This window comes from Pyrus communis, chromosome 8 (assembly GCF_963583255.1).
Source record: "Pyrus communis chromosome 8, drPyrComm1.1, whole genome shotgun sequence".
NCBI lineage: Eukaryota > Viridiplantae > Streptophyta > Magnoliopsida > Rosales > Rosaceae > Pyrus > Pyrus communis.
In genome coordinates, this window is record NC_084810.1 from 17,594,598 (window position 1) to 17,607,057 (window position 12,460).

General features: G+C 38.1%; 1 protein-coding gene across 1 annotated transcript; it reads right to left on the reverse strand.

The window, feature by feature from the left end:
• Positions 1-7,687: 7,687 nt before the first annotated feature.
• LOC137741700 (ABC transporter F family member 1) lies at positions 7,688-12,460 on the reverse strand. Its single transcript, XM_068481411.1, has 6 exons — positions 12,299-12,460; positions 11,947-12,179; positions 11,190-11,263; positions 10,869-11,079; positions 10,207-10,441; positions 7,688-9,166 (listed from the first exon to the last, which is right to left on the reverse strand). The coding sequence occupies exons 2-6, from the start codon at positions 12,160-12,162 to the stop codon at positions 8,109-8,111; spliced, it is 1,794 nt and encodes a 597-aa protein (XP_068337512.1). The 5' UTR covers positions 12,163-12,179; positions 12,299-12,460; the 3' UTR covers positions 7,688-8,108.

Genomic DNA, 12,460 nt, shown 5'->3' on the forward strand with positions numbered 1-12,460 from the left:
GAAATCACTATTTTGTCATGGTAAGACAAAGAAGTGGTGGAAATCACACATAAGAGTCAAATTTGCTGCACTCATGAGAAGAACCACAAGAGCACTGCGGATAAAGAAATTGCAATAGATTATATGGATATGCCCAAGTAAAGTGTAGTAACAAATAGACTAGCAACAAGTAAGCACAAAGAGATGCATGCATGCATTCTGAATTGACTTCCCTATAATGGAAACTCCCCCAGAATTAATTCGCTTCATGTAAACACTTCCTCATAATTCAAAATTATAACTTCATTTATCTGATGAGAGACAATGACTCAACAGAAAGAAGAGATGACTATTGAAACATGAATTTGAGCAAGGGCATAGACAAAGCACCCAAACAACCAAAGGCAACTCATTAAGATGATAGAGATCAAGATAACAGTTGAAACTTTGCACTAAGAGACAACCAACAACATACTGACTAAATGAGAACGAATTACAATGTAGCTTGAATATCTATGCTTCCAAGAGGTAGGTAATTTGGAGAACACAAAAAGTAGACGTGCAATGAAGTTCTCAATAGACAAATCTTCAAAGGCATACACAAACATTAATAATGAGATTAACAAAAGCTCATAATCCTTCAGTGATGTGTCAAGATATGGGAGAAAGGATTTTGGGTAGCCATCTTAAAATCATAGAACCAAGCATTTAATCTCAAAAGCATTTTCAAAGTTAATCAAGCTTTTAATAATCTATTGACTTAAGAGACAACACTTCCTACATAATATGGACAATGGACAAGACTTGCAAAAAGCAAGGCATAAGCCTTGAAGGAAAAGCCAACTTTGATGAGGAATTTTGAGTGAGGCACCAATTTGAGAAATGCCAAGGTCATTTGAATGAAGGTGAAATATTGATGAATCATCGTTGATATTTAAGAGAATTTGATACATGACCTACGAAGGGGGATCTTGAGGCACTACTCATGACATTGCATGGAAGGCTAAATGAAGGGATTTTCCCATTTGATAATACATTCTTTCTTTTGAAGATACCCCTTTCATAAAACACTCTCTCATTTGAACCTTTGACATCAAGATAATAGGGAGAACCTTTGACATCATAGTGAATAATTAACCAAGGATAATCCCAAAAATATCATGAATGTTTGACAGTTAAGATAAGCAATAGAGAGACAAAACGTATGTATCTGATGAGCATGCTAACAAGATAGATACTACCTGGAAGTATAGATGTTCAAACAATTTAGTTCATTGCAGAAAGACCAATAGACCATTGAAGATCTTCGTACCTTCGATTATCTAGGGCTTTAGTGAATATGTCAACTAGTTGTTTTTCAGTTGGCACAAAGTTTAGTGTAAGAATCTTAGCTTCCACTAGATCTCTAATGAAGTGATACCTACTGTCAATGTGTTTGGTTCTCGAATGTTGGACATGATTCTTAGAGATATCAATTGCACTCAAGTTATCACAATAAACAAGAAAGGTGGATTGAGATATACCATAGTTACTAAGCATTTGTTTCATTCACATCAGTTGAGTGCAACAGCTCCTGGCAGCCACATATTCTGCCTGAGCAATAGATAAAGAGACACAATTTTGCTTCTTGTTGTGCCAAGCAACCAAATTGTACCCAAAATATAAAGCTCCCCCTGAGGTACTATTTCGATCGTTAATACACCCAGCCCCATCAGCATCATTGTACCCAACCAGGTTTGTGTTGGTGTCATAAGTATACTGAAGTCCATACTCCCATTCACATACTTGATGACCCTCTTGACTACTTGTAAGTGAGACTTCTTGGGACAGTTTTGAAACCGTGCACACACCCTAACAACTAATGTGATGTCAACTCAACTAACAGTCAAGTAAAGTAAGCTTCCAGTTATGCTTCTATACAAAGTCTGATCAACATCCTTGCCACTTCAGTCCTTATGAATTTGGGCACAAGTGCTTATGGGAGATCTAGCAGCTTTTGACCCTCTAGACAAACTTCTTCACCAAATTCTTGGCATTCTTTGTTTGAGAGATGAAGATGCCATCATTTTCTTATTTCACTTGAAGTCCAAGGAAGTAGTTTAATTCACCAACCAAACTCATCTCAAATTCACCTGTCATCATATCGATAAATTGTTTCACAAGAGAATCAGAAGTAGATCCAGCAACTATGTCATCCATATATACTTAAGCAATCACAACATGAGATTTAACCTTCTTAACAAACAAGGTTTTATCAACATAACCATGAGTGTAACCATGAGTAAGAAGATAAGACGACAACCTATCATACCAATCACGTAGGGCTTGTTTGAGACCTAGAGAGCCTTTCTCAGTTTGTACACCCCATCTGGCTTGTGAGGATCCTCAAAGCTCTTTGGTTATTCCACGTAGACCTCCTCATTAAAATATCCATTAAGGAATGCGGTTTTGACATCCATTTGAAAAAGTTTGAACTTTAAATGGTATGCAATTGCACATAGAAGTCTGACTGATTTAAGACAAGTAAAAAAAGTGAAGGTTTCATCAAAATCAACACCTTCAAGTTGAGAGTATCCTCGAGAATCAAGCCTGGCCTTATTTCTGATTACATTCCCTGACTCATCAGACTTGCTCTTGTAAATCCATTTTGTCCCAATAACATTAGTGTTCGATGGACGATCAACAATAGACCAGGCTTCATTCCTCTCAAAATAATTCAGCTCTTCCTGCATGGCTAAGATCCATTCATCATCAGTTAGAGTATCTTTGATATTCTTAGGCTCAATTCGGGAAACATAGCAAACATTTGCAACTTCATCAGCTATTTATCTTCGTGTTCTAACGTTTTTGTCAATCAGACCCACAATTTCCTCATCACGATGACCTTTAGCCCACTTTGGTTTGTCCTTGAATAGAACACGAGAGTCTTGATCAGTGCTTGATTCACTGTCATTGTCACTTTCTGACACCACACTTGACTCACTAGAAGCATCACCATTATCCTTAGAAAATGGAAATAACACATCGTCATTTTCAGTTGCCAAAGAGGGAGGGACATCAATGTCATCAATCTTGACATTTATGGACTCCATGATGGTCTTTGTCCTCAGATTATAAACTCTTGGGCCTGACTTGTGTTGAAGTACCCCAAGAAGATTCCTTCATCACTCTTAGTGTCATACTTTGCAAGATGTTCTCAATCACGTAGAATGTAGCACACACTCCCAAAGACTTTCAAATACTTTACCATTGGCTTTTTACCCATCCAGAGTTCATAGGGAGTCACATTAGTTCCAGTTCTGAGGAACATATGATTTGAGATGTAGCAAGCACTGTTCATTGCCTTGCCCCAAAAGTGCTTTGCCAAGTTTTTGTTGTTAAGTAGCACCCTACTCAATCAAAACACGATTTTTCCTTTCCACTACACCATTTTGTTGAGGGGTGATTGGAGCAGAAAATTCATGCTTAATGTCATTGGTTAAACAGAAATCATCAAAGTGAGCATTCTCAAATTTGGTTCCATGATCCGTTCTAATTCTGACTAGAGCATAATGGCTAGACAGAGATTCATTCAACATTACTTTGTACACAGTGAATAACTATTGAAAGGTATCAGATTTTTCCCTTAAAAAGCAAACCCAAGTGAATCTAGAGTAGTCATCCACAAGTACTAAAATGTACTTCTTGCCACCAAGAGATAATGTCTGAATTGGTCCAACAAGATCCATATGAATCAATTGAAGAGGCTTAGTTGTTCCGATGTCAATCACTTTCTTGTGTGCCACTCTAGATTGCTTTCCCATTTGACATGGTCTGCAAACATATGAGTCAGAAATAGAAAAAGGTGGCAGCCTTCTCACAACCTCATGTTTGGATAACTTCTTGAAGTCTTTGAAGTTCACATACCCAAGTTTCTTATGCCACAGAACACTAGCTTCATCAGTAGCTTTATGGTACTTGGGGTATTTAGCGGTATTTAGCAACTTTAAAGACATTAAGAATGTAGTAATTGTCTCATATCTCAGAAGTACAAGCAAGTTCTTTCCATGTTCATCTATAATTTGACACCCTTTTTTTGAGAAACACGCTTCATCAGCCTCATCATCACACAACTAGCTAATGCTAATACGATTTAACTTTAACCCATCAACATAGCTAACATTTTCAAGCTTAGGTAATCCAGGGATCTTGACAACATATTTCCCTATGATCTAAGACTTGTCTCCACCACCACCAATAAAGGGAGTAAGAGATGAGAAAGTCTCCTTGTCTCCAGTCATGTGATGAGATCATCCACTATTAAGATACCATACATTTAGCTTGGCAACAGATAGAGCATTTAGAACAATAAGGCACCTGTTTGAGTCTTTCTGAACCCACTTCAAACTTTGCTTAATATTTCCAAATGAAGAAGAATGAACAAGTTGAGCAATTCTGTTGACTTCGATGACCAGATGGTCCACCTGATCTTTCAGTAAGTTGGGCTTTCCAGAGTACAATTTTCTACATTTTGAATGAATGTGCCCAACTTCACCACAATGATGACACATAGGAACAGATCTTGTCTTTGGACATGGTTTGACATTCTAAGATATAGGCCTAGATTTTCTCACAAATTTTGTTTTGGTGGGAATAGAATTTGAGCCACTTTCTACAAAACCAATACCACTTTTGTCACCGTGTAGTTTCCCAAAACTAAGCATCTTGTCAATTTTTTTCAACTCCAATAGTAAGGTGAATAACTTTATCATCTACCTCATTCAGCTCAAGTAGCTATTTTTTGTTAGCCTCATAATACATCACATTGTTTGCCTTCAACACATGAGTTTGATTTGTCAAGTTTTCTTAAGATTTTAGCAAGTTATGGACCTGAGCTTCAAGAGTAGAGATGACATATTAATCTTCAACTTTGTCATTGCAGTTATGAGCTTTCTCATTCAGCTCTTCAACATGAGCCTCAAAATAACCAATCTTTTCATCCAGTACAATTCTGACTGGACGAAGAGACTTGTTTTCCTTTTGTAACTCAGTAACTTTCTTAGCTAGTTCAATCTTCTCCACTTTTGTAGAGCATGTCTTATCAAAGAATGTATCATACTTAATGCACAATTCATCATAAGTCATCTCTTCATTCGTATTCAGAACAGAATTATCATCACTTACAGACACTTCCTCAAATGGAGTAACAAAAGCAACAACCTTTTCTTCATCATCTGACGACTCATCAAACTTCATAGAACCTTGTTCATTGACATCACTTCAATCAATCATGATTGCCTTCTCTCGCTTTTGACTAAGGTGTTTGGTGTTAGCACAATCAGCTGCACAGTGCTCACTTCCACCACATGCAAAGTAGAGACCAAGTACCTTCAATAAACCTTTGTCTCATTTTCTAGTGAACCCTTTTAGTCTTCACTCTAGTGAGTTGTTTTTCCCAACTGCTTGATGGCTCACTAAACCATTTAGAATCTTTCCATTTGTTTTTGTGAATTCTTCTAAATTGTTTAACGAATAAAGCAAGATCATCTTCTGAGGCATGTCTACACACATCACCAACAGCCTCACAGTTCTGAACACCATAAAGGTCACTTTTTTCTCTTCTTGGAGTCACTTTCATCCATCTCAAGCTCAATCTCATAGGTAATGAGTTTCTTAACCAATTTTCCAAGCTTGATCTCATTTAGGTCCTAAAACTCTTGAATGGCAACCTTCTTTGCTTGAAATCTCTTGGGTAAGCATCTTAAGAGTGACTACCCTCGATGCAGCGATGGAGCCTTCCACTTAAGAGTAAGATAATCAACAGCAATAAGATCTTGTGCCTCAAGAAAATTTTGAAACTTCTCGTTCCAAGCAGCATAATTTGTACCATCAAAGAATGAAGGTGTATTACACGAGCTACTGACACGTTCACGGCCCATGATGAGATTCCATCAAATACCAGTAAATCCCAGAGATCACTCTATGTATATCTAGAGCAAGGCTCTGATACCAATTGAAATTGGTACCAGGTGGAATAACCTGTATATAAAAATTATAATTCACTGGACTGACTAGTCAAACCCGCTAGCCAACTAAGATAGATTTGTTAGTCAATAAATCTAAGATTCAAATACCAATTTCAGTTTCTAAAAACTATCCTATCAACAAAGTTGTAGTTCATTGCAAGTTATCAATGTGTCAAGTGAGCATAACAGTGAACACATGCCATTTAGATGTTAACTAGATATATGTACCATGTATGTGTGTTTGGGATGTGTGACACAATAAACATAACTTAAACTCAATACACGTAACTTAAACATAAGATATTTTTGGCCGGAAAAACCCACATCTGGGTTAAAAAATCGAGGATTCTCCACTGAGTCCAATCCACTAGTGTAAACAAACCTTTATAGAAATATCACACAAACTCAATTCCTAGATCCATATCTACGAAGCAGCTTTACCTTTGTACAACATTACCTTACACAAGATGAACTCCTTTGGTCTTTACTAAGTGGCAGCTCCTCCTGAGCTCTTCACCATGTGGCACCAATATCAACTCAAATCATGAAATGATATGATGTTATGATATGTATATAAAATCTGGTTTCAAACGACTAGTCAGATTCTCCAGTCAAACAGTTGAATGAAGACTCTAATTTGAATCCAAAAGCTTGGTCTAAAAATGGATTTAAAACTTAAAACCAGATCAAGAACTTAATGCAAAATCTTAAAACAATGCAACCCTAACATATAATGATTGGGTGTTTAATCCATGAAGTTGGTTTTGCAGCTAGGGTTCCATAAATGAAGAAAATGCAAGCTCAAAGCTTTGAAATCACTCTCTTTAAAATAAATTCTGAATCCCCAAGAACAAAAATGAAACCCTAAGAGCAGATATACCCAAGGAAATCTGACTTTTCATCAGCCAACTTGTCCCAAGGACACTTGTCGACTGCACAAGAGATCTAGGCAGATTAATGGCCAGAAACTGACTACCATCATAAAGGTGTCAGTTAGCCCATATGAGATGTCTTAATCTGTGTGCCTAGACAGCTGGAAGTCAGCGTGCAAAACTAACTAGACAATCAAACTAGATAGAATGCAACACAAAATGAGATATGAAATGCACATGCATGAACAAACATCTTGATGTGAAATGAGCCACTTCATGAACATTTCCTCCAGCAGCAACATCCATAATCTGAGTATATTCTAAAGCTAGATTGAGCATGTGTGATGGTTCAATTACAATATTTGAGAAGGAAAGCCAAATACTTAAAACTAGACTTTACACATGCAAATTTACTTTGGGAAAAATGCAAACAAACGAATGAATTTTAAAGTAATTCTAATTATAGTAGGTTTGTGATTCTTTCAAGATGATTGTGCCAAAATTTTAGAATTTAATTCGATCATGACGAATAGCGCAATGCTGCCAGTTTGACATCCAAGATGGTGTCTTTTGGCGATGGGCACTTTTGTAAATATGTTAAGGATTCAGCCCAAGCATGACGTTGACACACACGGATTAGATTATAGGGGGCAAAGTGAAGCAAGAAAATTACTATAAACAATTTGACCAGAAAAGAAACGAAGACCATAAACACAGACAAGGTGAATAAAACAAAATATATTATTACAATGACACAAGTAAAATTGGAAAGGACACGTTTAAGTGTTGAAATTATTTCAATGACAAATGTCATCCCACGACACAGAAGAAGATAGAAATTCCGGTATTTATAAATAAATAATGCAAATAAGTACAACATACCCTTTCAGTTCGAGGGAATAGTATAACATAAACATACCAGTGTTCACCTAAAATAACAACTATATCATAATCATAGTAATAATCTTAATCGAACTTGGCCGCTAACCAAGCAAAATATGCGGAAAGGGTATGTAAACAAAAATACCACCTACAAACCGGGCAAAGGGCAATAGAAACTGCCGCCGGCTTGAAACAATAACCAAGCCTTCGCCCGTTTCCCATCTCGTCTTCCGTCCTAGTCAAGAGTCTCCGAAGATGGCTCGGAAATACTAAATACCCTCCTCGCTACATTGTCTCATACAAAGTGTCAGCAAGGCTAACAAATTAACCACTACAAACTCGAGACGGAACTTCAATATCAATATCGGTCTCAATCGGCTAAACCAGCTTTTATCTTCAGGTGCTGCTTGAAGTCCATGATATCGCCATTCCACTTGGTCACGGCTTGATTTTCGCACACCCATATCTCCTGAGCTACCTGGTTTATGAGCCTGAAATCGTGGCTAACAAGAACCAGACCCCCATCCCACTCATTCAATGCCTCCGCCAGCGAGTCGATTGTCTCGATATCCAAATGATTTGTTGGCTCATCCAGTAACAGTAACTGGGGCTGCCTAAACGCCAACCAAGCAAAGATCACACGGCTCCTCTGTCCATCAGATAAATTCTTCATTGGCATTACTTGTGCCTTGCCCGAGAGGCCAAACTTACCGATTGCAGCCCTCATCTTCTCTTCCTCGTTTCCTGGGTACTCTTTGATCATATACGCTAGGGCAGACAGTTCCATATCAAGCTTCTCAGCCAAGTGCTGATGGAACTGGGCAATTCTAAGGTGATTGTGCCGCCGGACCATGCCATCAGAAGGAAACAACTCCCCCGTCATCAGCTTCAAGAGAGTACTCTTTCCAGCTCCATTTGGCCCAACCAGAGCTATACGCGAATCCAGATCAACACCAAAGTCGATGTTCTTGTAGATCAGATTATCAGGAGTGTAACCAAATGAGACTTCAACAAACTGAAGAACTGGTGGCGGCAGCTTTCCCACGTCGACAAAACGGAAGATCAGAACCTTGTCTCTTGCCACCTTCTCTGTAAGCCCACCGCGCTCCATTTTTGCTAGGGTTTTCTCTTTGCTCTGCGCCTGGCGAGCAAGTTTTGCTGAACCATGCCCAAACCGAGCAATATATTCCTTCATGTTAGCAATCTGTTCCTGCTCCCACTTATACTGCTTCATCTGGTTCTCCTCCAGTTCAGAACGGGTCTGAACATACTGATCATAGTTTCCAGTGTAAATCTTCAATTTCTTGTTCTGCATGTGGATGATGTTTGTGCAGACACCATTCAAGAAGTCCTGGGAGTGTGAAATAACAACCAGGATTCGCTCAAAATTCTTCAACATCTCCTCCAACCACACACAAGCTTCTAGATCTGTTAACAAGGTAAGACAACTAACCATGAGCAACTCAAGCTATAAAAATATGTTGTACCAAAAGACGGACACAAAATCATATTAATGGAGTCAAACAGCTGCACAGACACTGAGTATCACCACAGTGAAATAAGTTCGCCAAACTAATACTGTTCAGAAGTCAACCTAAACAAGAGAAATAAATGTTGGGATGGGGATGAGTAAGAATTTCTTTACGCGAAGTTGTACTGTTTGAAAAAGAAATGCATCCAATCTCTCCACTTTTTCATGATAACTCAGAAAACCAAAATGACAAATCTGTATTAACAAGACAATGGGAAGGAGATGGCCGCACATAACTCCCATTGCTGGTTCAGGAATGACACAACACCAGTAAAAAGTACCATTTGATCCCCACAATTAACCTAAACTTTAAAAAAATAAAAAATAAAAAAAACAGTTAGAAAAGAGGGGAAATGTTCTATATCAGATTCCTGACATGACTTTCGGTCTCTATGTACACTCTGAACCACTGATAAGTGGACCAATCCAACCAATTTTGGAAACTGGCTATACATTTTATAACTAGATAAGAAAATGGTGAAACCCACTACACCACCAAACCTGATGCTACAACGAAAGTCTAGTTGTAATGAGAACTATCCTGCCCATATAACGAGCAAAAAAGAGAACCTAAAAGGTTAGGCCTATAAAGTGGAAAATTAACTAGGTAATGTGATTTCACAGGCCATACAAAAGACGATCTATAACATAAAAAATACAACTCACAAAACTCAAATTTGAAAAACAAAAGCCAAAAACTTCCATGCCCAACTACTTTCTGCTTTAGGTCTCTCCTTTCCTTTCCTTCTCCATCCCGTTTTCTCACAACAGTATAAAGACTCTTTACACAATGGCAAAGTACAAACAATTTAAAACGAAAGGATATATAACCCATAAACAACAAAATTCCTTCCATACTACAGACTATTCAATAGTACGGTATAGAGTGAATAAAAATCTAACACAATAACTAAAATTTCGAACCAGTTAAACTTACCAAGATGATTGGTGGGCTCATCAAGCAACAAGATGGTTGGGTTTATAAAAAGAGCACGTGCAAGTGCAATCCTCATTCTCCACCCACCAGAAAAATCCCGAGTTTTCTTCGCTTGCATCTGCTTGTCAAACCCAAGACCATAAAGAATTTCAGCAGCACGCTTCTCAGCAGTTGCTGCATCCAATGCTTCAAGGCGCTCATAAATGCGTTCAAGCTGCTCTCCACCACCATCATCCTAAAATAGGTAAAACAAGTCATAAGAAATGCATACAAAGGTATGAAGCTGCGTAAAACAAAAGTACTATTACAATTCCATTACTGGATCCCATCCTCTCTAACGAGTTGAAGCAATGATTGTATGATCTATGATACAAAATGAATAAAAGCATCTAGACTTCTGCGAATAGGTTATTGGAGCGTACTAGTGACGGTATTAACCCGGAAAGTTTACAAAACCCATGGAACATTACGCTAAGAAACTATAAGTTCGTTTAAAGAGGATTTTCATACCGAATTATGCAAGCTTGTCAGTTTTTACCCTTAAAAGTTATTCACATTAATTTATAACGACTAACCAAACTCTGGTTTCTGTACTTCCCAATTCTTTGAATATCAAAGAGCAAAGTAATACAAAATCTAACATTTAATTTACTACAGCATACCTGAGCTACCAGTTCTTCAACTTCTTTCTCCAACTTTATCCTCTCCTCATCGCAGCTAATGACAGCCTCAAGTGAAGACATGTCTGAAGCTTCAATTTCCCTGCTGAGATGATAGATATCCATGTGATCCGGAATTGGAAGCTCTCGGAGCCCTATGGCAGTTAGAAGGGTGGATTTACCACACCCATTCAACCCAAGCAAACCATAGCGTCTGAAAAGGAACATGAAACACACAACTTTAGCATATCTATAAGCAAAACAAAATTACCCAAATCGTGAATTTTTTTTTTTTAATACTTGAATAAAACATGTATGACTAACCTTCCGTAATTAAGCTCCAGTTCAGAATCAACTATCAGATCATGCCCATGGAAGGTAACTGACAGAGACTCAATCTGCAATGGTCACAAAAAATGTCATTTCATCACTATTACCAACCATTTCAATTGGAAAATCAACTGAATCCAATGTTTAGAAAACAGACAGCAAATGAAACGCGTTAATTAATCATAATACCTAAAAAGGTTTCAAACCATGATACCAAACTAATAACGAAACCAGATTACAACCTTTAAAAAACTAGGAAATCAAGTATTCACTTGTACACACAATATCAATAACGAAACCTCCTAGTCGAGCAACAAATATAGATTTGAGCAGATAACTAAATACTAAAACCTTAAAGCTTTAAACTTTAATAAATAAAATTTACTGTCGCTACATCTAATTCTTCTTGCTCTATCACCCTTCTCCTACAACATTCAACCATATTTGCAGGTTACGAAAACTAACTAATTTCTCCCATGGACCAATTACACTGTCTCCTACCACATTCAACGATATTGCATCGTACATTACTTTTTCGGATTAAAAATTAAGTAAATAAATACAAACTTAAATGGAACATTGCCCACCTTATCACCTGAGTAAAAAAAAATTTCACAAATAAATTAAATTTCTTTAAAGGCAAAAAAAATTAAGATATCATATTAAATACTCTATGTCAAAGAGACAAAGACCATATAAATATATGCAAAAACAAAAATAAATCGAGACGACATCGTATTGGAAGACATACGCGGATATCTCTAGAAAGTGGATGCGAGCAGAGCACGCCGGTGCAGTTCCGATCCGAGATATGCATGGACCCGACTCCATTGGCCAGCTTATCGGCTCCGTTGTCGGCCGCAGCCGCCTTTGACGAAGCAGCTGCCGCCGCCGCCTTCCCACCTCTCTTGGCCGCCGCCGCCGCCTTCTTCTGCGCCGCCTTCTTCTTGCTCGCGTCCGACACCATCGTTTTCAAAGATCAACCTGCACGTCGAAAAATCATCATCAAAAATAAAAAATTGCAACAATCCAATTCACACACGTACATGCGTGTGTATAGATATATGTAATGGGGAATTAGGGATTTGAGATTGGGGAGGTACCTTGGAGAAGAGAAGACGATCGGAGAAGAGAGGGAGGGCGGTGGGGGAGGTCAGATCTGGGATTGCGTTTCAGGTGGTGGGGGTGTACAGATATTTGGTGGTACGTCAGGTAAGAGGAGCAAAAACCAGTTGGCCTGGGTTGTGGAGGTTTTCCAGAAAGGG

What these genes read in the sequence shown, in the direction of transcription:
- LOC137741700 (XM_068481411.1), bottom strand. Translation starts at nt 12,162, where the DNA reads ATGGTGTCGGACGCGAGCAAGAAGAAGGCGGCGCAGAAGAAGGCGGCG. An exon ending in CACTTTCTAGAGATATCCGC is followed by an intron (nt 11,264 to 11,946) that starts GTATGTCTTCCA and finishes TGACCATTGCAG; the next exon opens with ATTGAGTCTCTGTCAGTTAC. An exon ending in TTGAAGAACTGGTAGCTCAG is followed by an intron (nt 10,442 to 10,868) that starts GTATGCTGTAGT and finishes TACCTATTTTAG; the next exon opens with GATGATGGTGGTGGAGAGCA.